Source organism: Perna viridis, chromosome 6 (genome assembly GCF_037379345.1).
Source record: "Perna viridis isolate PV_CMFRI_1.1 ecotype Kerala chromosome 6, ASM3737934v1, whole genome shotgun sequence".
Classification (NCBI taxonomy): Eukaryota; Metazoa; Mollusca; class Bivalvia; order Mytilida; family Mytilidae; genus Perna; species Perna viridis.
In genome coordinates this window covers 41714880-41741808 of record NC_142450.1, presented here as the reverse complement: position 1 = coordinate 41741808, position 26929 = coordinate 41714880, and the positions used below count along the sequence as shown (strand labels likewise).

Below are 26929 nucleotides of genomic sequence, written 5' to 3'. Positions count from 1 at the left end.
ATACGTCGGCCTTTTGTATAGAATGGTGTATTATTTTGTACAGATCGTAAATTCGATATTACAAATATTTACCTGTAATTCTAAAAAGTGAAATTATTAATAAACAATATGCAGTTAAAGCTTAATGATGTCTTTGTGCCCACCAGGAGAGAGAATTATCATGCATGAAGGGAACATCAACGGTTTGACTGATTACCGATCACGACTTTGAAACAATTTCATTGTTTTTATAATTGGCTGAGGAATCACAAGGTGTTTGAAGCACGGAACGACCCAGAGATACAAATTAATATCATTCAAACAGTAATTCCTGTGACAATTCGACAGTGAGACACGCTGTATAGTCACCATAAATACTTGAACATTATCATGGGTTGTTAAGATAAAGCGCTACAAGTTTTACAACAATAAATGATCATACTTAAATTTGGACCCACATCAGATATGGAAATCGTTCATTGGTGATAGAGGATTATTACAGAACAGAATAGTAAGTATTCCATACAGTATTCGTATAAAAATAACGAAAGGTTACTCAGTTGACCAACAAGTATTAACTTTTTTCAATATGAAATTAAATATCTTGTATTGTTTAATTTGTATATAAAAGTCACTGATAAATGAACAAAAGCATTGCTGGAATTATACCTATACATAATTATAAGTACAGTCTCGTATATCCCAGCGCATCTATTGCCCGTGTCCAAAATCAGGAACCTCTAGTCTTTGTTAAACTTTTGCGACGAATAATTATTTGTTGTTTTTGGGGTCAGTTGAATGCACAAGCCAGTTGTGGGAAATTTTCACCGTTTATTGAAGGACCATAGTCTGCCTAAAGCTAGTTTATTTTCCTTTGTTTAGTAGGGTTGTTGTTACTTTGATTTCCCGGTTATACTTTCATCTCATCATAACAAAAATAATGTAACTTTATTACGCAGCCCTTTTTGGAGACCAAATTATCGAGAAATTTGATCAATACCAGGATTCTCTCTGGGATGAGCGGTATATTTATTCGGATGTTTCATGCCCTTAAGGGACGTGCGAGACCCGACAGGGTAGTCAAGGACGTTAACCCCCCCCCCACCTCACTCACTCACCCATAAGAGGGTACCTGCCATCTCTGAAATCTATTTGGTTTGTTTAAATTTTGTAAAATTTTATTCAGTGGTTTACTTTGATAAAAGAAGCAAAATATAAATTTTAACAAAATGTTTTGATGAGAATAATTCCCGTGAACATGCTGTAGTTCCATCAGCAAAACATTTGATCTTTAAGATACTTTTAGTTTAATATCTGAATGTCAAAGAATAAACGATTTTTAGTGAGTTATTTTCGTTACGTGTTGTGTACCTCCTGAATGCAAATTAATTTCTCACTCAATTTATGTTTTTAACTCAAATTAATATTTCAAAAGAAATGAAGCTTTTCCTCTCGCATCTCCTTTAGCCATATCGTCTTCTCGACTTTTTCTAAAATCATTTCTTACCCTACCGGTACACCTGGTACATACTCCCAGTTTCAATTGGAGTCCATGTTGATTGTTTACTTTTGTTTCTTTGTGCGGTTTTATGTTGGTTGTTTCATGTTTTTTTTTCTGTGTGTGTGTCTATTTTCTTTGTCTGGTGTGTGTCCTTGAAAAATATTGTATATTTTTTGTTCTCTGCTCGAATCTTGGTTCCCATGATTACTCTTTAATCCATATACAAAGTACGCCTACTTTATAGTATGGGTTTAATTTGCTAATCATTGAAGACCGACATTTGATGGATGATTATTTCATTGGCAATCATACCAAATCTCATTTTTATATGTAAGCCGGTTTTTGGAGACGCAAATAGAAATCGAAAACCATTACGAGTGATCATCAACAACACCTCTGAAATTTTATACATCAGTAGTTAAAGTACACCTCTTACTGCAATTAGATATATGTTTTAATGCGTGCTCCTTTTGAAATAGTTGATAGATTAATAACTAAGTATGTAAAATAAAACTACCCGAGGGTATCTATTTAACTTAGTGTATATGTTTAGCATAATTAAGGGATTAAAGCATCATTAGTACGGTTTCCTGCTTGTTTTATCAATTGAATAATAATTGTTTAAATGTATTGTGTTGTTAGCTTAGAAAGCTTTGAAAAACACCTTGCACTTTGGTTAAACTTTAGTTGCTCCACTTTGATATTAAAGTAATAACTCGCAACCATGAGAACTTGCATCTTAGATACTGTAATTATGTAATGCAAAAGTCGATTAAGTCTCCCATCCTTAGTTTCATCTTGAATATTAATAGTTTTACTGTTTAAAAATTTATATCGAAGCAGAAATCATATCATTATTTCAGAATCTTAATGTGAGTGTAATAGTATTGAACTCTTTGTTGGAACTTATCAGTTTCCGATTGTATTCGAGTGTCCTCGTCTTCGTCAGACATTTCTAGTCATTGATCTATTCAAATAAATGTTTAAGATCATCTAATCAATGTATTAAGTAATTCTAACCGTTCCTTGAACCAAAAGGACTGTGAGAGTCTGACATCTTTAATTTCGTCAAACTATCCGGAAAACAATAAATCGTCGAAAATTTCTTTAATTACGAAACACGATAGATCAACAATTTTATTACATTGAACAAAACATTCAACCCATATCAAATAACATAACAGTTCTTCGGTGATGCTTCTCTCTAAACATGTCGGAATTATCACTGTGGAATAATCATCTAATTTCTTCTTTTTTCTGTTACGCCCATAAAAAACAGAGTTGTATACGAAGATTAACGTCCTTTCTGACCAATAACCGAAACATAAAACGCCAATCCGTCAAAAAAGCAACAGGCTAACTATTCGATGTATACATGTTATGGGATTTGATTCACAGGTAAATCAAATCCCCGTCAAGTGAATAGTTAGTTGACTTCGTAATAATGTCAATGACGTCTGTTATGACTTGTTTTCCCTTTTAGATGCCGACATCTAGCCAAGCGTTGATATTGCTGTCTACAGAGGGGCAACTTCCTCGCTATATTTCGAACAGGAAGTTCCCTGTATCATCTATTCCATACCCAATACGAAGTCTTGACATCAATGCTATTGCAAAAGATTACGAGGATAGTCTCTCGGATTTCGACCCTCCATACTATGACAGAAAGCGGCACACAAGGATCCACCTGGACTCGATCGATGAAAGTTTACCCGAACTTTTGTCGATTAGAGGGTACAGAGGCTCGCTCTTGTATGATCCAGAAACGAAAGTTATTAAATGGCAAGTTAATACAGACCTTCCTAGAGATAAAACATACCCCAAACTTGCTTTCAGGGGAGACCAGTTCTATAATTTAGCTAGTGAAAATCCCACTGTGATAGAAAGTGAAAGGTTACCGCCCATTGATGTTGACCGTCCAATTCGATTTCCGGATATTGGAGGTAACGATGCGGAAGAGCTTGTTCAGAAAACTGAAGATCTTCGGCAGTATTTTTCTCTCCCAAAGATTTTTAAAGCCACAGTAGATACAGAAACTTACAAACGTCTATGTGATTTGGGTTTTCGTAGACCTTCTTACGAAAGCGTAAATAAAGAGAAAACAAAACAGAAATCGGAATCCGATAGCCGCCATGTTGAATTTATCGACATTCCTACGCAGGCGTGGGAAACGGACGGAACCGAAGATAAAGATTTTAGAATAGAGGATCTCAATTTAAACCCGCATAGTGCTCACGTCAACAAGATGAAGTTTACGACTTCGAAGCAGTTTCCGTATCTTTCTAAAAATGAACATTTTAAAGATTTTTTCCAAGAAAAAGCGAACGCTAGAAGCAATCAGCCAAACTTCAATGATCCTATAGATCATTATATACATAACAATCCAGAACATCATTTTAAAGATTCCTTGAAAAAAAGACGAAAATTGAAGCTAAGTGAGGCGACCTTGTTTCCAGATGCTGACATGTATATAACAAGGTAAGAGATGCTGGACACAATTTAGATATATTAAAAATAGCTCAGTTCACTAGAATTCTAGAGCCTCTAGCGATCATTATGTACAAGAATATACATGTAGTAGTGAGTTTGTTCGAGTTCCACCAAAACTATTTTAAACAAATCCATAATAATCGTTAAAATAAAGCCCATTGCTTCTGTGTTTTAGAGGTAGCAGTACGCTTTCTCTGAGCGAAATATCGAGGGAAATATCAGTGTATAGTTCTACTAGCACATAGGATGTGGAAGTAAAGAATTTTTATGAAAGGATAACTGATTAGGTTATTTCAAAATAATTCAATTTAAGAAATTATACGTTTTTTTTTCAGATTGGAAAAAAAGTCTTGTATATTATTTCATATAGACACAATTTTTTAATGTGATAGTGCAACGTCATCAACCTATTTTTATGATTTACTCATCAATTTTTTTTATTCTTGATAAGCTAGATATTTAAATTATTTCAGGTTGTTACCTTACAGATAGAAAAAAGAAATTAAGTCATTTCTTTAATATGTTTGACCAATTTTATATATGCCTTCCAGTTTTCTATATCTTTGATAAGCTAGAAGGCATAGCGCAAACTTGTATAAAAAGGTTCTTTTGAGTAATAAAAATGCAGTTACTCTGAAATTTCTACTAGTTCACCGGAAATTGATCCTAGTACCATCAGATACACAGCCCGACTAGAATATAAGCACGGTGGGAGCGAGTCTGACAAGGGGGAATATTTTAATATCCCATATTCTAGACATCGACTGTCTATTAGGAAATGTTTGAGAATACGATTAACATCTATTCAAGATGGGATACAATGTCCCATACTGTAGTTCGATTTATCCTTATCATCATTGGTGAAATATGATTATGACATTGATTTTACACAGTAAATCATTGATTCTGATGTCACAATATACCCTGTTATCACTTGTACTATTGATTGTTATCTCTATATGGGCAGATCTTTACCTTGGGCAGCTTGCCACATCGCACCACTTTTTAATGTAATTTTTATTAAATCGATTCATTACATGATGAGGATAAAATCGGAATAAAAGGTCAGACTCACAGTTTGGTATTTATATTGAATAGAAACCTATTGTTAAGAAGTCTGCTTTTAAAGTACAGTTCACTGTAAATGGTTTTACCAATAATATGTAAACAGTATATGACATGACATAGACTGAGAAGTCATATAGAATTGGTTTGAGAGTAGGCAATAGGGAGATCGCTAATTGAATTTCTCTGTATTTTGGCTACAATATGCGATTAAACGCTTTCTCTGGACAACAATTTAGGTAAGTCATTGAGTTGATATGTTTGGATGCGTCCATTTCTAATTAATTATGATAATTTATTTGACAAAAGCAAGTAAAATATATTTTTGCTGTAAATTAAAACTTTTAAATATGTAACAGGTGTCATGACAAGACATTACGAATCATTTGGTGTCCCTTGTGAATATTTAGAATGCCAACTATATATGTGTCATTTGGTTAACTCAGCATACAGCTAATATACATTTTTGTATTTTGAAAATGTCACATTTCATTAAGTATATTTACGTGTTAGTGGTCAAATGCGCAAACCATCCCCAATAAACTTAAAGAGGTTGACAAAATTCGTCATTTTCATTGAACATAAATGTTTTATAGATATGCATGCGTCTTGCATGTGTAAACTTTATTACATCGTATCCGGGTCCACAGTGAAAGCGTAGGAGTCAAGTACATCATAAGAGTTATGATCAAATAAATTCATTCATAGGTTCAAAATCGACCATTGTCATTTTAATGCAATACTTAACATACTTGTTAATGATGTTATAATGTATAAGCTATGAAAAGTTCTTCAGATATTCAGTTTTACAACATAGCTCGACCATTCTTGTGTTCAATTTATCCGGAAAGACCCCAAATAGAGTACTAGCGTCGTTGACCGAAGTACACGTGGGTATAATACGCAGGTTGCACTTGACGTTGACTGTCCATAAAGTTACAATATAAAACGGGGTGAATTATCCATAAGACTACATTAATGGCTTCATAACGGTTTAAACCAAGAGCATGGCAGTCTTAATGAATGTGGTTTGTTACTAAATATTACTAGAGGATATTATGGTTCGTTTTTATTTCTTATTTAAATTGTAGGTCCAGTAAAAGAGGAGACTTTGTCGAGTCAGACGCCGAAAAAGAAAATGTTAAGCAACCACTGTCCCTTCTTGATGATTGCAAGGAGATGTCGAACTACAATAAATGGAAAAAAGCAAAAATTACTTCAATTCGACTGCGAAAGGAACTGCCTCCTTCGCAACCTTTGGCAGTTTGCTTTACCCTCCCAGACAATGTTAAGCCACATAAAGATGTTAAAGCTCTCGTGGAATCACAGATTGGCACTCCTGTTACAAGACTGCAGTTTGATCCTGTGGCTGTACATGCCATTGACAGCGACGCTAAAAGCCGATGGGTTGTGACACTTAGTGATTCCGAAAGTCGTGACCTGTTAGTTGAGTGTGGATTAATTGTCAACGGTGAGAGAATCGAAGTGCGCAGATATGATGACGTAACACATGACGAAGTACAAGCGTATAAAATATTTGAACTAATTCAGAAAGGTCGAATGCAGAATGATGCAAACGGAATTAAACAGAAGCGTAGAAAGTCACGGGTTAAATAAATTATATACAGTTACTTTAAAATACAAATTAGCTAGTAAAGCACTGCTTTATTCGGTATATACTATGTAAAGCTTGCACACAAACACAATTTAAAAAAATGTAATATTTTAATATTCATCAGGAATTAAATTAAACCGTAAACTGTTCGTATACATCAACTAATTTAAAATTAATTATCAGATAATGGTAACATTTAAGAATTTAGATCACGATACAGCCTGGACTTGTGTTTATATTTGTTTTTTTTTGTCATGGAAGAACTGAAAACGTCTATTAAAAGCTGTAGCTCAATTCTAATTTCGAGTAGTTTTTTTTTATCGGAGATATTCAGTATTCTTATGACTACCACAGATGTAAAACAATCATTCACAATGGGCTGGTGTCCATAATTGTGTATTTAATGTAATATGATTTTTGATTTAAAAGGGCGTTACGGTAATATGTTCGAATACTTTCTCCATCTTAAAAATGCAAATCTCTTAATATACAAGCAATAGTAATCAAGAAATATACTAACAATACAATGTACTAATACAAAATGATGGTCGAAATCATATAGACATTGAGTACCTACATTCTTCCGATTAATATATTTTTTATGGAAGAAAAAAAAACTTGATGCATTTAAACAAATAACTATAGGGATACTAGCCCCGGATTATGGTAAAAATAACAACCCTGTTGTCATTACATGTAAATTGTTCAAAGTATAGTAATATATACCACATATAATACAAAAACTAATTTAGTTAAAATTATATTAATTTTCAATAAAAACACCTTCTCCAATGAGTACGTTTGGTATGCTTTCTGTTGTAGTATTGATGAAATACTTTTCTTGTATTGGGTCAAATGCAGAATGTACTTTAAAATACAAAATTAAAAATTTGCAAACACGTACATTTCAGTTTTTATTGCAGTAAACCAACTGCAAGCCGTAACTTCATTGACTATGAAACTTTTTCCCAAAACATTGCATCGAAGTTATAACATTTTTCACGTATACAAGTTCAGTTCGGAAGGAAGCTATTATTTCTATCTGCGTAAGCATCTCCTACAATATATACGTATCATAAAGCAGAGCAATTTGTTGCTAAAATGGATGCATAAGGTTCAGGTACAAGAAACCCAATCTATTCTACTTAGTGAAGAAAGTTGAATTTGTGCCGTTTTATATTTTTTGTCACATTTTCTTTCTTTGACAAAAATACGAGGTTAAGTCTCCAGTTGTTTCGAATCGACGAGTCTTCCTGTCTGATTCCGAAATTTATGTAATGACACCCCGGTTAAATGGAGCTTTTTATACGACCGGAAAAAATACGGTCGTTTAATGGCATCGATCTGTTGTCGTCGTTGGTGTCGGTTAACTTTCGTTTATTTACGAAAACTTGAGTAAAACACTCATCGGATCTATTTGAAATTTAAAAACATTATTCCGAGGGACATGACAAAGGGTTTTACATGTATAGTTTTTTTTTAGTTTTGGTGGTCTTTACCCCACCCCTTTGAAAATAAGATGGAAAATAGGTGTTGTCATTAGAATTGTTAGCAATAATTCGTTTTTAATTCGACTTTGATAATTCTGGTGTCAATGTTCAGATATCTCATAAGGCTTTGGGTTATAGTGGACCAAAGGGGGCCACGCCCAAAAAAAAGTCAACTTTTTTGTTAATTGTCTGATTTTGATTAAAAAAAAGATTCCTGATAAAAATCCCTGCCTACGTTTTTCAATCATATTTATATTTTTCATATTTTTTTAATTATAGGGATCGAAGGGAAAAAAGATCTTTGATTGACATCCTTAAAGCAGAACATTTTTAACCTTTAACTGAATTTTAAAAATTTGGCAATATTGTATCCAAACACGTTCTTATGTCCAAAATGAAATTTAAGTCATCATGCTTAAGTGTGTCAAAAACTAGTAATGTGTCCACACTTATCCCAAGTGAACAGAGTTCAGCATGCTGTGCTCCGGGAAATGGAAATCTGTCAAGAATCAGCTTTGGAAAGAAACAACCCACGCTGATACATCATGTTATTAAAAAGACATGTTTATTCTAAATTAAGTAAAATTGTAAAACAGATTTTGCTGACGTCGACACAAAATGACACTCTTTTTATTTAGGAACCATTTAACATCATTATTTACCTCCAAAATGGAGGGTCTGTGGGCCACGCACGGCATTATGGCGCTGGTCCAGGATAGTTGCTCATAAAATTTTATGAACATAATTTGAGGCTGAGTGTTGGGAGTATTTTTGTGTTGTTTCCGCTTTTGCGGGAAGGGGGTAATTGTTTTAAATAATGGGCTGGAAAATGTAATTTGTTTTGAAGATTTGTTGGAGGATAAGGTTTCTTAGGCGCAAAAAGTATGGTGATGGTGTTGGTATTTTGGGTAGTAGAGTTTAAAATATTTGCAGATACATTTATTTTAAGGATTAATTCTGAATATGATAATTGAAGTCAGGGAGGACTTAAAAAAGTTCTAGTTTGGAGGTTGAAGCTTTTCGTAATTAAGGTTTTTGGTTATGAATTTGAAAAAGGTGTTAGCAATAAAGATAACTCAGTTGGTGCAACGTAGTCTCCCAGTGCCTTAGATTCAATCCATAGCTTGTACTGTAACCTAAGTGAAATCGTCATACGTTACTGAAACATTTATAACCAAAGGATCATGACAGAGAATAAGGACGACGGGAGCTTCTTGTGAAAGCTTTAATCCAAGATTGAAGCAGCATCGTAGCTAAATAATTCATTTAGATTGTAACATGTTTTTTGATTGGCTGCGAGTGAACTGGTTTAGAACTGTGACGTCATTTACATAGATTGGCCCGCATTCTGCACTTCTAATAATCCTTACAACAATAACATTTTGATTACGAACCCCTCTCATATTACAAGAAAACTCTCTATTTGAACAGGCTATACGGTTATTACCTTGTTCCCGGAGTTTCCAAGTCGTCGGACTGTCGGAAACCAAGTTATTTCTTATAACATTTCAATAATAAGAAAAATTCCTTAAATATAAGAATCCAAGAGTGAGAAGGGACATGAAACTTCAATTTATTTTCCTTCCCTAATTTTTAAAATATTAGTTTTTACATTAATTGTTTTAGGGTAAGACTGTAATGATTATACGTATTTATAAACCCCTCAGCGTGCTTTAAATGTTTTCCATCGATAACCTTTCAATATTAAATTAACAAGACTCAAGTTATTTCGTTGACAGAGCTGACATAACCAACACCACGAACTCCTCTTATAATTTATTGAAAATAGAAGAATAATGCATGAACAAAACACATAGAAATTCTTTATCTATAAAATGTATCCAATACAAATGCTATCAAAACCAAACAGTTGTAGATAACGTTATATTTCCAAATACAGCTTTGTTAATCTTCGGTTTTACGTAACTTAAATTTAATTGATGAATTTCCAGAATGTTAAAACACAAATCAGATGACTTTGCACGTTTCTTTGTGATGATTTTACACCAACAGTTACAATCGGATTCGTATATCTGTTGTTTGTGGCTGTAATTAGCCGTGCTTAATGATGGACATGATACAATCACGCATAAATCTCGTTTACAACGTTGCTTTAAAACTTTGACTGCACTATGTTGACATTTTCATACATTTCTGAAAGTATAAATACGTTTTTTAAAGGTTAGGACGTCCTTATCGTCCACATAACTCCCCATTCGTTTCTTGTGAGTTGACGGCTTAATGAAGTGTAAATATGTAATACGGGACAGGTGTAATCTGTTATGAACGAAGTTTAATAAATTGATATCTGTATGCCTTTGACAGTTTTACATTAACTATTATTCAATTTGTCTTCAGAATTTGACAAAATTATTTAGTAATATGCCTTTTACAGTTTTGAATAAACTAAAATATTTTTATTCATAATTTGACAAAATGTTTAGATGTGAGCTATGACTTTGAGTATTTGTTAAGATACGGAACTAGTTAAGATCCTTACTCCATGTTACGGTTAATTTCCTGAAGACTGAACTCGGACTTTCAGTGCTTGTAAGTGACTTTGATTATAGTCATGAGGACTTCCGTTCTCTATTTGTAAGTGACATTGATTACAGTCATAAGAACTTCCGGGCTCTATTTCTAAGTGACATTGATTACAGTCATGAGGACTTTCGGTTTCTATTTCTAAGTGACATTGATTACAGTCATGAGGACTTCCGGTCTCTATTTTAAAAAAACAAAGCTTAATCAACAAAATCTTGATATCACATGTCGGGAAAATAATAACTTTATTTATAGAATCTTTACAACAAGTACGTCATAAGATTAAAAATAATAATAATAATAATAAACAAAAAAAAACAACATTTATTTAATTCGGAGCGTTTCTGAATTGTTTTTTTGAGAGAGAATTTAAGTCATCATCATGTTCAAATTTTAATAGCTTACGTTCGGTATTTTCTCCGCCAAAGGGGTCATCTTGATTGACTCGTCTGACATAATCCCGTATACACTCATGTAAGTAAACATACTGACTCTGAAAAAAAGTTGGTTGATGCTGTTATTGTTCTTCTATTTCTTCATTGTTAGCACGGATTTTAAGTTTGCTTTTTTAATGCTCACATGGACATTTTTTTCATTCTATATATTTGTTTCAAGAAATATGGTTATGTTGAAGTCTGGTTTGCTTAGTGGGCATCTAAAATATTCAAAGACCACATTCACGTGGCATTATTCTTACCTCTGTTTGTACCATATTTAACCGACATCCCCTCAAACTCATAACTTGTCCAAACACATCAACGTGTTCGTATCCACTTTTAAGTTTTCTTATCTGGGTATCCAGTGCTATAAACGTTCCGGTTCGTCCCACACCAGCACTTGAAAGACATACGACATTTTTATAGCAAAGTGTTCAATAAATGTCTACTGGAAGAAAGTTAATGATGTCCGGAAGCAGAAGCAGTTGTAAATCTTTAAACGCAGTGTGTCTGTCAAATATCAGCAGATCAGTTTTAAAACAAATTGAAAAGGACTAATAATTTATACCGCGCGCGAAAACTATAGCTCATGTGCGTAACACATAAATGAGGTACAATACATGGAAGTGTGCCTAGTAAATCTTATTCCACAAACAGTTGGTATTGCAATGTAATAAAGATTACTGTAGGTTTGGTTATCGTATAACAAATCGTCAGACAACATATAAAGCAAAAGTTAAAAAAAGGAGAATTAATTGAACCCATTGTAACTAAGAGTTATGAAAGAAGGTAGAAGAAAGTAATAATTCGGCAATGGGCAAAATACATGCCTGGAGTTCCGTAGGTTTGTGTTGAGATGACACGGTAAGCGAATAAAAATGTAATACGCATAAAAATACAAGACAAAATGACAATAGAAACTTGGTATAAAGCCTTCGAGGTAATTTTACTGAATACGAACCATACCTATGGTATAAAAACTACTGTGTATATATATATATATAATTCACTGGATCGGATCTTAGTTTAAATCTAATAGTACCTGCAGTGAACTAGAATAGGTCCTGTCATATCAGGTCTAATGTCAGCCCTGATAGTTTGTACAAATCTCAGCATATAATCTGTACACCCTGGTGTACCCATGTCAGGCCACAGGAGGTAGTAGTAATGTCGGACTCGTCTCTCAAGCTCACCCTATAAGACATGCAGTGCAGTCCAGAATACAGTATATTTATATGATCTAGGTTATAACATACAGTGTATATAAATTTACATAAATGTCGTATCGTACAAATCAAAATACCAAAATACCCTTTCTATACAAATCACTCGAAAATGGGGATGCCCTATTTCATAATGTTGTCAGCATTAATAGGTCACTTGATGCTAATGTTATCTTTTATGTAAAAAATCAGGTCTAAACATGTTAATACTAGATAATGACATTAAGAAGGCTAAGAACCAAGTTATTTCGCATAAAGGTCAATTGTATATAGATCCTTATTTTGAATGCATAATATTTAAAAAAATACTTACAATACGCAATGTAAATATTCTCAGAATGTAATCTGGTAAATGAGATTCTGTTTCAAGTTTTACAATAATGTCACCATAGAATAAGGCTTCATTTTCAGCTTCGGGCCAGTACTGTTCACATTTTTTCTGTTGAGAACACAATGATTAACCTTTAAAACATTATCTTTGTTATCTGCAATACATACACTGCTTATATTTATAACATTTTTATTGACTTGAGTTGTTAACATATAGGACAAGAATCTTGTGGCAGGGTCAAAAGTAATGGTTTCGAAATATTGTACTTGTAAAATAGTAGTGTTGCATATACGTGTATGCTTAGTACACGCCCACTTAATACTTATTTCTTTCAGCGTAAGTCGAAGTTCATGGGTTTCTGTTGGTCATTATCACGGGTCAGTGTTCAGGGACATTTTAAATTTCTGCGGGTTTTCTTTGTTCAATCTCGGTTTTGTTTTCGTATTGTCAACATTGTTGAGCCTAGAATTGAATTTTGCCAGTCAATCTTGTTCGCACTGTATTTATTTCCTTAAATTTTGTGCATTTACTTTAATATTCTTTAACTCACTAATACACATTGTTTATATTTCTTCTTCTGCGCAATGGTTACGAATGAATGAATTAATATAAAAGATCGCTAGGCGTATGAAAAGTGCGTGTTGCTGTTTGCATATGGTACTAAACTAGTCTAAAACTAAAATCGGCAATAATATCAAACAAATTTAGAGCTTTTACTTAAATATGGAGTAAAAAGCCGACGAAATATGCGAAACATACCCTTCCTCTCTCAACACATTGTGTCAGCATTATTATCATAGTTATATTCTGTTCCCATACCAATCTCCAAAAGTCGTTAATGGTAGAAGCAATCGGTCCCTGAGTTGCTATGTACTCACGTGCAGAAGAAAACCCCTGACCAGAATGAAAAATAAAGTAAGAAAAAAAAAAGATTTGGTTTTAAATAGAATTGTTAAATATCCTTATGGGTAGCAACGCTAAGAAAATATACTTGTATTATGTATGCAGAGAAATGTTTACTCTACTAGTTTCGTCAAACTAAAGTTGTCTCTCTTTTAATACTAAATCTAGTCTCGATTTTTATTCTTTTTTATAAAATGTTTTTGGTCAACATGGAAACTCTTCCTTTAGTACGCAAGTCATTAGCTGTACAAATCCTCTGAAATAGTTGATATTACAGTTTATTGTGGTATGTCACCTCACCGTAATGTAGCTTGCGTTGATGTAGTCCGACCCAGGTTCATCCTCTATTGGTAATAGCTTAACTCTGGTCCTGTTAACTGAAACAATGAGGCATTCAAAATACAATACAAGTCTGGAAAAACAATTATGACATCACATGTAGGTTCCTACACGTATAGCGAAGAAAGTAGAAACACGGAATGTGTCAAAGAAACACAGTGAAAAAAAAAAAAACAAAAAAAAAAAAACAGCCGGAAGTAGTATATGGACCTTCAATAAACGAAAGAAATTAACATTAGTTTATGGATCAAACTGTACAATACTCACATGGTAATATGTTAGTGTATCTGTTCTTTAGTCGTGTTTCCTGTAACTCGGCTTCCGTCGTAGAATACCGAGGACTCAATGTTTCTAGCTCCTACATAAAACGGAGAGAAACAGTTATTTTATAGAAATTTTTACCCTAGACGTTCAGAAATCCTTCTTGCAATGCTGGGCTATAAAAAAAGCGATAGTTTTTTTTCAATTATTTAAACAAAAATATTATCGATTTATTTTGCCTTTTTTGTGTGACTGGACGTGATTTCTTCAGTTACATATACATTGTGCAGTAGTACCGATCGGATATTTATTATCGCACAGCTCATTTACCATTAAGAACATAACATTTCTTAACTAGACGACTTATATACATTCCACATTCTTAATCTTAAATTTATATGTGTTAACATCGAATTTCCATCTTCTTGGACGAGCTAACTCAGTTTTCATCTCAGAGCTTATACACCACTCATGAGTTTGAAGATGTTACGCTGACTTGCCGTGTGTAGTAAGTCTTTTTAGCTGCTTTAAATGCATTTAATCTCGAGATTACAGACATAATATTTCTAAACCTCCAAGACAGCATCTGCTGTTTGTCACATATAAGTCATTCATGAAGACAGATTAGTACGGTTTCACTCTTTGTATTATGTTCACATGATATAACATGAGCAACTGGACGAGTGTTTCTAGAAAAGCAGGCACCTGGTCCATGCTCCAGTTTTAGAGGAGTCTGGGTTGCTCATTTACTTAAGTTTTCTGTGTGTTTACTTTTGGTTCCTGTATGTTGTTTGTTGTTCTTATCTCCGTCTGGAGTATTTGTCCCTTGACTGGTAGCTTTAGCAATGGTGGGGGGGGGGGGGCTTTCATTTGAACACGTAATATATGTCCGTCGTTCTGTAATGCACTATAGTGAATATCTTCAGAAAAAAAAATGATTTAGATTAAAGTGTGTACCTGTGTAAAATGGTACTTGCATTATGACCCCAGTATTACACTGAACAATGATGTTCACGGGTAACAAACTGTCATACTGCCTTCCAAACTTTTGTTTGTGAAGCAAACATTAAAATAATCCTCACGTTTTTCATTTAACAGCTTTTTTAGACTAGTAACTTAAAAATATATTCGCTAATTGTTTGTGTTACCAGCACTTATTCGTTTGTACAGTTTATATCGTTATTTTTAAGACTCAGATAAAACAAAGGAAATAAATATACAAGGTAAACAAACATGTACTTATCGGTTTTAGACCGTGACACAATATTGTATGATCATTTATTTAAAGACTTCATGACAGAGTTTCACGTCTAATGATTCCTAGACCGTAATGAAGTTGCCATGATTTATGGACGCCTTCCTAGAAGTGGGAAATTTAGTTTGGAAGGGGTAACATTTTATGAAAAATAGTCTGAGTTACGTCAAATTTCTTCGAATACCTTCGTATAGTTTAGGGGTTGACACCTTCATTTTTCTACCTTATTTTAAAGACTTTAAATTGATATTTCCTCAAATATATTTAACAATTGCATTAGAACGAGAATTAAGACAGCTGTGTAGTATTTGCAGATATTGCCATTGGCCGTGATATGACGGTCGCATATAACCGTCTCGAGGCCAGAGAACTTAATCATTAAATCCATGCTTGCCTGATGCCCCAAAAATTTCAAATACAACTTGCTTATCCATTCAAATGTATTTGATGATAGCCGGTGAATTTATTACAGTTTGTAAATCTTGATTTTTCGAGCAAATAAAAGTTTGCCGTTCAGTAAATGAATGTTTTATTGTATATCTTTGCGTTTATTTTTTGTTTGTCTAAGTTCATGGGCTATTTCCTAAAAGAATTAACTCTTGCTCTTACTTCAGTTATACTTACGTGATATTCTTGCGAAAACATAAGATTTGAATCCGCAGAATGATGATCAAAATGAGAACTGAAGTCGGTCAACTTCACAGGCCTTAAAAAGGGAATTTTTGTTTTAATTTTCACATAAAAAGTATAAAATCAAATTCACAATAAAATTGTTTACTGCTGTTTAAGCGAGAAGGAGTTTGAAGACCCCTTCCCCGAAAATATAAAAAAATACTGTCATTGAAAGAAAAAAAGAAAAATTGAGTGATATGTTTGTTTTGAAAATCGAAACTCTCGTTATATACTTTCTCCAAGTTTGTTTGGTTTTTTATACATTGTACAAAAATAAATTTCAGAATTGAAAGATTCAATATTTGTACCTTTTAGTGCGTCTGTCTGTCAGTTCATCTTCTACAAAAGCAACGTTCTCTTCGTCCTTAACAGATTTTCTCATCGCTTGGCCTGCATTGAAGCAGCTGTCAGATAAATATACTAAGGATATAATTGAATTGATATTGAAAACCTTGATCTATGAAGAGCAAAATACATAAATGAATATAGCACCAATATCCACCAGAAGTTTGCAGATATACGTTTGTTTGTTTGTTTGTTGGGGTTTAACGCCCAAGCAACAATATTTCAGCTATATTCAGGCGATGAACATGAAGTGGATGATAAAATGAATATGAAATGATGATGAAATGAAAAATGGGATGGGACACAAGGGTAATGGAGTTGAGAAATTTTGATTGCCATTGGAAATAGGGAGAGGTGGGTAGGATCGGACAATTTAGCCTCCTGTGGTCCTATGGTTCCTACTCTGGGAGAATACCACAGTAGAGTTTTTTAAAGTGCAAGGAACGTGGCATCTTTCCCAACACGGTGCACCAGTATGGTTTGTGGTAAGGTTTTCCGTATTATATCCTGACAACTCCAGCATGCAACACGCCAGCGGTACCTAATTCCATCAACTGGGGCACACAACCCAGTTGGCTTGTGGGCAGAGTACCCTAACCTCCGGCTCAGGTTCTGAGCACTATTTAGTCTCCTTTTACGACAAGCTTAGCGCTACAGGCCTATTCTTTCGACACCCGGACCTGCACGGGTCTGCAGGTATACGACAAGATGTAAATTAGTATGCACGCCACTCCACTGGTATGTTCCTTTTAGTTGTAAACTGTATGCTCTCTGTACAATGAAGAGCTCTGCCCAACCGACTAGTGCGACACATTATAAAGAGATGACTTTCGTCAGGAAGCGATCCAAAATACCGATAGTTGGTATGAGGAATCCCATTTATCGTGGTTTTAGTCAGTTAGATCAGATCCCTTATTACTTCATGACCCCGCCCCCTCGAAATACGCAAATTACTTTCGCAGCTAAAATTAAACAGTTGTTCATAATATCTTTAATCAAAACTTACACGGCCTGTCTTCTCCACAAGAAAAAGGTAACACAGGCTACTAACACTACAGTCAGAGCTAACCCAACAAGTCCACCAATAACAGCAGAATTTACCGTCTTCTCTCCACCTTGTTTTGCTGTAAAATGGTAAAACACGACTTTGTTTTTGTTTATAAACACATGGACACACTTTTTGATGAAGAACAATTGAATATTGGGTCGTTAGTTACTACGCAAATGACAACAATGTAAAAAAATAAAGTCAAAGCTATCCCGAGTGACCATCCAAGAGAGAGCAAAATATGATCATATACATGTGGCATGCTTTCAGGTGTTTTAGATACCCCAAAACATGTATCTCCATATTGGTTTTCATGTTTTTAATGTAGATTAAACTTAATATTTGTAGTAGATAGATTTCCCTGCTTTTTCTCAATGATGACCCTGAACGAACATAACAATTTTAATGTAAAAATACATAAGTCACCGCTCTTGATTTTGAGATGATTTAGTTATTAAAACCTATTATATGAAATCAGTAGGAATTTTTCAATATTTCACAAACTTCTAAGAAAACAGGTAGATAAAATATCTTATAACTTTAAATAAAGAACACTTAATTGACATTCTTTCATATTTCAAAACGAAAATTGGGAGATACCAAATCATTTTCCTTGCAATAAAAAAAATCCTTACACATACATTGTATCAATATAACATTTTACCGCAAATTCTCTCCCCTTGAAAGAGGCTTTTCAAAAATAATGTTTTTAATTTCATCATTCTAATTTTTATGTCAAAAATCATTTAAAAAAATAAATATATTATTTTTACATCATTTCAAATACTATTAGTGTATAGAAAATAAATACAAAATATATATGTCTGTATGATTTTGCAAGATGACAGAAAATAATGCTCCGTGTAATAGGTAAATACAGTCATATATTGCATCGTTTCCTGCGTAAATTCCGGTCTTTTACACGTGTATGGCAGGTTATTGCAATACACAAATTGGCGATTAGGCAGGATTTGCTGATTTCTTTCAATGAACATAGTAATTTGTAATTATTTTAATGGTATATTAAAAGGAAAAGATTTTGAGAAAAAATATACTGTATAATAACAAAGTAACTGAATAGGGTCAAGATCACTCCAGGAAGTTTTCAGAGTGTAAATACATATCTCTGTCCAACCAAGACCGGGCACTATTTACGTCAACTAAAGATAAGGAGACAAGTGACACCAAGGAGATTCCAGACTTCCTTGTATAACATGCTATTTCCTATTATTGTATAAACGTCCTGAATGCTTGGGTGGAGTACCTGAAGATTCTACAATTGATTCGGCATTACAACGTATTACCTTTATTTGAATACATATCTTAGTTGCACTAACTAATACTTCATAGCAGGTGGTTTTCTCTCAGAATGAAATGAAAATGCTCTCCATGACCAATTAGAACATTTCAAGGTTCTTACTGGCAATTAAAGACAATAAGGATGTGGACCTAGTTAAACCAGGTTTAAAGTATAATTGCTTCTCTTCTTGATTATTATCCAAGAAAGATCAAGGATGGGGCACGAAGTAAGCCAGCTACACAAAGAACTACTATCGCTAGTTATTGTATACTTAATCAATAAACAATGAGACCATAGCAATTAAAATGGTTTAAAAGGGGTGCATAGATGTACATTATATAAACTAATACATAAAACCCATTAACATGTAGCCAGTACTTACATGTAAATCTTTCGGTTGTTGTAGGTATCGTCGGTGTGCTTGGTGTTGTTATAATGCTGGCTGTTGGCTCTATTGTATTAGGGTAACTAATGGTCGGTGGCACCACAGAGGAGAATATACTTAGAGATATACCCGGAACTGATGGCAAACCAGGGGTAATCGATATAGAAGTTTCTATGGATGACATGGGCGTTTTGATAGAGGTCACTGTTCCTGAACTTAATAAAGTTGAATTTTTTGGGAACAAATCACTACTTGCTACTGGTGTTGGAATTATCGACGTTGGCAGCGACGAAATTGTAAATGTTGGAATAATGTGAGTTTCTTGTGACGAAAGTACAAATGATGTGGGGAAAATCGACGTTTGTTGCGATGATATTATTGATGTCGAAATTGTCGAGGTTCTTTGTGACGCTATTCCTGTTGCTTCAATAACGGTAGATAAGATTGAAGGTACATAACTAGTAAAACTAGACAATGGTTGGTAACTTGGTGATTCCAGGGATTGTTCGATATTAGTTGATATATGTAATGATACGTCACTAAAAGATAATCCTGATAGTAAAGAACTAGTGTAAAGTTTAGATACATCGCTACGTATTTGTGACAGGGTTTCGACAACTGTCAGTAATGATGTTGATGTAGTAAGTTTAGTTTGCGTTGGAGATTTCACAATAGAATTTGCTGATGCTACATGTACATTAGAAATAGACGAAAGGATGGTTGGTATTCCAGATTCAACAATCGTGATAGGCGATGATTGTATGTCAGTTGATGGTTGTTTTATTGGAGAAGTTATAAACTCTTGTGTTGCATGGGTAAACGATGATAGTAGATTAGTTCTTTGGATCACTGTGCTAAATAAAGGCAATTCAGATGGAGTAAGGTTAATGTTGTTAGGCGGAAAACTGGTGAATATTGGAGAAGACGGTATCACCGGGATGGTAGTTTCATAGACAGACCTTAACACTTGGGTTAAATCCTGTTCACTGCTCATGCCTTTCATTGATTCCAAGAGTTGCGTTGATGGCGGAACATTTACATATACTGTGGTTCCTACGTACGGAGATGAAATCTGGTTTGCCTCCCTTCTTGAAGCATCTTGTTTTATTGACATTTTACTCATAGAATTTGTTTGACTCCAATGAAAAAAGGAGGTTTGATTGTTATTTCTTGTTGTCGTAACTGAAGTTTCGCCAGGTTGTGCAATTATATTCGAATCAGCAGTAAATGTTATGTCAAAAGATGACGGTAAACGCACAATACCACTTAAAAAATTTGAGGTTACTACTGCAGCTGTTATAAAAGATGGTAAATCCTGCGATGATGCAATATCATGGCTTGGTATTATTGATAAATCCATATTAGTTGTTTGCGTTTCTGTAAATATTGTAATACTAGATTTTTTGTCCATGAAAGCTGGTGACTGGGTTTTGATTTGCACATCTTTTCTGCTATCTAGTGTGTAGGAACACTAAAACATAGAAAATATTAGTAACTATTAATTAAGAATTGTTTTGTACTCACCATACACTATACCGGTACACGTTTATATAATTATTCTGTACTCACCATACACTGTACCAGTACACGTTTATATAATTGTTCTGTACCCTTCGTACATTCTACCGGTACATGTTATTATTCTGACAGAACGAAATTTACAACCAACAATTTTAACTAGTTTTCGTTTAAGGGATATTTCACCACTTATTCTAAACATACTACATCATTTTATATGGCATTATTCCTGTTAAGTAGTGATTTTAACCAATGTACATAAATGACATTGTATATTTTTTTGGGTTTTATACACCATAAAACTACGGCAGTAACACCCAACGTTAAATAAATGACATGCAAAATAAAAAAAAGGTCTATAGCGCACAGTAATATGACGGAATAGTATAGTACATCAATTAAAAAAATATATTTAAAATATCAATAATCTTACCTTAATATTGTGAAAGAAAAGAAAAACACATATATTTAACACCACTAAAAACATGGCAGGACTATTTAACTAAAGCGTGGTAAAAGGTTGGTATCGACTGTTTATAGAGGGTGATAAAGTTTATTACAGTGGGTAAACAAACACCAGGTATATACCCCCGTTGACCGCCCTTATCACTACCTCATAGAAATAAATTTCAATAAATTTTTCATGTGTCACGAGTTTGTCCAGATAATGGGGAAACTAACTATAAAACTTCCAAAATTTACTAAAGTAGACGGAAAAATTACAAACTTCGAAAGACGATTCTAAATGACATTGTTACACACCAATTAATTTATCTTCCCTTATTTCAATATTGACATTCTGCAAACATTTTTGTATCTTAAATTCATGCACGCTGTCATCAATCATTATTTGGTTTCTACACCTATCAAGTAATAATATCTTATTTGTCTAAACTACCCGGAAGATGTTACTAGGGCTTGAAGCTACCCTGCCCTTTTATATTTAGATATACGAGTGCTATAATGAATTACATATAATTATTACATGTCGAAAGTATTTACTCAGTTTATTTTCGTAAACAGTGTGTATAATAAGTGAAACATATCAATGTCTACTTGTTCAGAGATTCGAAAAGAAAATGATTTCAGTAAAAGGTTAAGGGCTGATAGATATTAAAAGTCTCTTATCAATAGATATAAGTAGATAGGTGTTGAAATGTAGACGACCAGATTTAATATAGTCTTGACAAAAATGGTCGTATTACCTAATCCTCTCCTGATAACGAGAAAGTAAGATTCTAATCTTTTACACAACTGAATATTCGAAAAACATTTAAACTTAATACAATTGTAGAAATGGTGATTATTTAAAAAGTTTTGTCGCGTATGTTAAAAAATCAAGTAAATGAAAGATTGTAATGCAGAATGATATATTTGAGTAAATTCACAGATTCTGATGCAAATAAATCGTAAATACAACTACTTATTCTAATATTAATGCTTACCCTTTATTTAAATTTCGTAACTTAACTGAAAGGCTCTTCCAGGACTTGTGATTCGAATTTGAGATTTTTTGTTCTAATATAATATATTAATATTTTCTGCCTTGTAGAATATTCCCATTGTTAGTGTTAGTATTCCCAAGGATTTGTGTACTACAGTCGACGGGTAGGGCATTTTTTCATATAGTTTTAAACCGAAAAAAAATATTAAATAAATAAAATAAAATAAATACCATAGGGTCGAAATATTAGATAATTCAGATACATCAAATCCAAAACGAACAAAGTCTAAACGTTAAAACAGAGACAGAGACGATCTAAATACACAATGTAAGGAGCCGAAAAAATGAAGACAAGGAAAACAAGACAACACACAAAAAACTTAGATCAGTATCTTCTTTTTTTATTAACCAAAAAATCTTCAGAAGGCTCTTAATTTTTCAAGAAAGTCGAATACTATAATTTAAAAACTTGAGTGGTCTGCCCCTTCTAATGCTAAGAATACAACACTCAATACCTTAGAGCTTATATAACTAACGATGTTAGAAAGAATATCTAACCAAACACAAAATGGCAACAATAGATGAAACGATTGTTTGCCCGATTTTTGAGCTGTGATATTTATTAGGTATAACACAATAGCTGTCAATATATTGTTTAAAAAACTCACCATGTTAACACTACATAGTGCAAAAACAAAACCAAAACACTATGAGTGTAAGAGTCGAACATATTCACTTTGTGTTATTGTGTCTGCCCGTCAGTTTGAAACGCCGTATGCATGTATTTTTAATTCTTCTCTTTAAATTTATTTAGATAAAGGATCATTGTTATCAAATACCACATAAAAGACACTTTATGCAACAAAAAAATAGATAAAAATAAACAACCATTTGATTTGTGATGAGGAAAATAAAATTAAAACAAAAACAAAGCAAATACTGTATATAAATATTATATGATTGTGTTTGTTGTATTGGTATAGGCTGTGATACAAGACCAGCTGATGTTATTTTCCTGTTAGACAGTTCATTCAGTATTGGCACTCTAAATTTTGATAAGGAAAAACAGTTCATTCAAGACTTTACTACTTCAGTTCATATCGGACCATCCAAAGTGCAAGTTGGTATCATCGAGTACTCTTCTCTACCCAAATATGTTATAGAACTTGATAGGTATAGTGATGAATATACATTGAGAAATGCAATAAGCAACATTAAACATATGGGCGGCGGATCAAACACAGGAGATGCCCTTAAATACGCATACTATAACGGCTTTACCCCTCGTTCAGGTGACAGAGTCAATGTGCCTGATTTTATAGTTGTTATAACCGATGGATTTTCCGACAATTTTCAAGCTACAGTGCAAGAAGCTCGGCGTTTACGCAATGATGGTAAAACAATTTATGCCATTGGTGTAGGAAACCGTATCAATTCTACAGAGCTGGCCATGATAGCACGTGATAGTTACCACATGTCTCTCGTACCCGATTTCAATATGCTACATACCATACAGACGGAGTTACATGTGATTAGCTGCACCTCAGGACAAAGTATAACTACTAGTTAAAATAAGGAAACTAGTGCACAAACATGTGCGATAATGAAAAAACAACAAGAAAAAAAAAACCATTCTAGTATAAAAATAAGGAAATTCAATGCTATTACATAATTCGAAATAAGTACAATGTCGTCGTTCGCATGCCAATCAATATGTTAATCATGTTTAATGAACTAAAATGCTTTTTATAGGATTAATCTTCTCAAGTATTTGGTTCTCATACGGCCGAAGAGAGGTCACTCCATGAAACACGTACTTGTATACATTATACCGAATTCTTCATTACTTATATGGGTTTTGTATTTAGAGATCACTAGGTCGATGCCATTGCTGGTAGACCAATGTCCCCGATGGTATTCACCAGCCCAATAGTCAGACTTGTCTGACTCGATTCATACATGTACCATAGACTATTTAGAGGTTTGTAGTGTCAGGAAACTCAAAAGGATAAAACACTAAGGCTTCACTTAGTAGAATTTTTATTCGCGGGGCTTGATTAGGATACAATTTATTTTTGGATATTAATTTTTCTATGCATCTTTTTCTTTTTCTAAGTTGATGATGAGAGTTAACATTTTTAAATGCTTAAACAGCATACCGAAATTTGCAATACTAATGTGAGTGGCATGTTTGCGTTACAGCCTAAAAAAGATTAATTTTTAACTTATTCAAATATTTAGATACATCGAAACCCAACATCCACGGATTCCCTTAACTTTCCGCAATCAACATCATCATGTTATTTACTGGAACTTTGATTCCATTAAAACATTAAAATCTTTTACCTGCTTAAAATCAAAATTATACAAATATTTAAAAAAAATATATATAAATAGTGTTTCACTTTTTTCATTGAATCATTTACAGCATTACTGCCAATTACATCGCAACGTCCCGATGGTGAGTAACCTTTTAAGTATCGGTCTTTTTAAAACTCAGGCAGAAAGTGATTTATACATGTCAAAATCCCACCGAATTCAGTTTTATTTCTTGTTCAGAAACAGTAACAAATAACATAACCAGTCTTAGTTTTTCGAAGGGTGTTGCGCTTTTGAGATCAATATTTTATAGATTGTACATGAAAATGGCATTTCCGCGATTCGGTTTCATTTCATAGTGGGAGATGAATGTATGATTTTCTAAAATGTGCAGACCTTAGTGCAGAAATAAAGCATATGTAGACTGAAAAAGCATCATTTGTTACGTGGGTTTTTCTACACCATGACTCACTTTACCATTGGCAGTGTCTGAATTTAATGTGGACTGGTATTTAACTAGCGACAAAAATGTACACCCTAAATAGTATTTATTGATTCGCCTCTGATAAACATCTGTATTTTTTTCAACAGATGTCTGCAGCAGTTCACCGTGCAGAAATGGAGGACGATGTTTTAAAAATGGCGCTGACTTCATCTGCCAATGCGCATCGGGTTATAGTGGCACCCTCTGTCAGAATCGTAAGTTTTACTGCTGCATGATATGAAATGCAATATTCAAGGTTATTTATTAGTGATAATTAGTGCCAAATTCCGTAAGTTTAAATAAATAAAAGCAAGATTAAGTTCACGGTGACCCTTAGAATCTATTGTTGGCACCATTGGTTTTAAGAGTGTCTGTGAATGATTTGTATTTGTAGATTTTGTTATTATGCCTATAAACGTAAACGCGAGCTATGTTGATAACAGTTTCAAAATAATTTGTTTGTTAGCTTAATAATTTTTTCCCTCCATTCGAAGACTCTTATTAAGTTGGCAACTGAACAAAATGATGAGTTATAGCCCGTGAAAATTGAAGAATTACACAATATCGGACAATGGTATACGTGTACGGATGGCTAGCTGCAAATAGAAATTGCGAAATGCAGTCAAGCCATTACTTTTTTTCCTTCACTAAAAAATCATCTACGATATACACTGAGAACAAAGGGCTAGAGTACTTATGTTTTACTTGTAGATATAACAACACCATGGACAGGTAAATATCAATTAAAAGTAATTACTTCGTTAATTGTTTATATCATTATTGTTATTGATCAGTACACGTTCATACGCATCAAATTCTGTATAGTTTCATAAATAAAGCAAATCTAAATGTGTATTTGTAATTTTGAGATCTAGTGTTTGTAATGAATGTTACATTATTTAGGTCCAAAAAGATACATTTAAGATGAAAAAAAAAAAAAAAAAAAAAAAAAAAAAAAAAACACACACACAAAGAAATACAGATAGAAACCGAAAGTCATTTTTGTACATTGATTATGTTGTTTTAAAGCTGTGACAAGAGCAGGGCACTGCAGCAGTAACCCATGTTCAGGACAAGGTCGGTGTTTACATGATTCTAGGGGATATGTCTGTGTTTGTAATGATGGAACATCCGGTCAAAGTTGTCCAGGTATGACTTGTGAATAAAAATTATTAAGCAAATGCTTAACAAAAACTTGCAAATTTCATATATTAACTTTCGAACGTTTCCACGACACACACAATAAAATAATTGATACGTAGAATTATTTCTATTCAATGCAGACCATGATACAATTAGCATAACAAGACAATACGAAGTAAATCATATTATGCAGTGTGAGAACCGACTATTGTATTCATTATTATCCGTTACATTGACAAATTAAATATGCACTAAAACATTCTGATAGGTAATACTCAGTAATAAATCTGTTAGGTGGTATACTTTGAAAGGCTATCTTGTGTTTTGATGGCAATAAGTACTATTTGAAATTTCTATAAACGGTATCAGTTGAAAACCGTAAAATATTTGCTGGCGATCTTAAATTCCTCTGTTTCTTAATTGACAGGAAAATCTACAACCACGTGGTTACCAATAACGCGACCAATATTTGGAAGATAAATGGTTGATGACAAGACTACATCGACCATGAATTCGTGTTCACTAGATGCACTGCGGTTTTCGTTAAAGAAGCAGTAACGATTTTTTGTCACATAATAAAACTAATGATGCTTTGTATTTTTCTTGCCAAACACTGTTACATAATAATTAATGCCATATGATTTTACAATAAAAAGTTGATTAAACAATTGCACCATAAATATTAAAATTAAAGTATGATACAAATGAAATATTTTTTCTAAATAAAGTAATAATTATTTTTTGTTTTAGAAATAAGATTAGTAACATAAAACTAATGTTAACGCCATTTTTATCACCACTATGAACTGAATCTAACAAGCAAATAGCTGATTTATAA

The 26929-nt window shown here is 33.4% G+C and overlaps 3 protein-coding genes across 3 annotated transcripts; 2 read left to right on the top strand and 1 right to left on the bottom strand.

The window, feature by feature from the left end:
* The first annotated feature begins 66 nt into the window (after positions 1-66).
* Positions 67-7553, top strand: LOC148615014 (uncharacterized). Its single transcript, XM_088589603.1, has 3 exons — positions 67-490; positions 2964-3958; positions 6127-7553. Exons 2-3 carry the CDS (start codon positions 2964-2966, stop codon positions 6650-6652), a joined length of 1521 nt encoding a protein of 506 aa, XP_088445729.1. The 5' UTR covers positions 67-490; the 3' UTR covers positions 6653-7553.
* Positions 7554-9950: 2397 nt separating this feature from the next.
* On the bottom strand, positions 9951-20796 carry LOC148615013 (uncharacterized). The gene is made up of 13 exons (XM_088589601.1): positions 20753-20796; positions 19181-20654; positions 17457-17574; positions 16414-16509; positions 16058-16139; positions 14185-14275; positions 13879-13955; positions 13435-13569; positions 12658-12783; positions 12164-12315; positions 11382-11520; positions 11090-11177; positions 9951-10294 (listed from the first exon to the last, which is right to left on the bottom strand). Exons 1-13 carry the CDS (start codon positions 20753-20755, stop codon positions 10254-10256), a joined length of 2622 nt encoding a protein of 873 aa, XP_088445727.1. The 5' UTR covers positions 20756-20796; the 3' UTR covers positions 9951-10253.
* A 1027-nt stretch (positions 20797-21823) lies between these two features.
* LOC148615012 (von Willebrand factor A domain-containing protein 2-like) lies at positions 21824-26688 on the top strand. The gene is made up of 8 exons (XM_088589602.1): positions 21824-21931; positions 22254-22309; positions 23129-23698; positions 24574-24606; positions 25056-25163; positions 25660-25680; positions 25978-26097; positions 26519-26688. Exons 1-8 carry the CDS (start codon positions 21894-21896, stop codon positions 26569-26571), a joined length of 999 nt encoding a protein of 332 aa, XP_088445728.1. The 5' UTR covers positions 21824-21893; the 3' UTR covers positions 26572-26688.
* Positions 26689-26929: the final 241 nt, after the last annotated feature.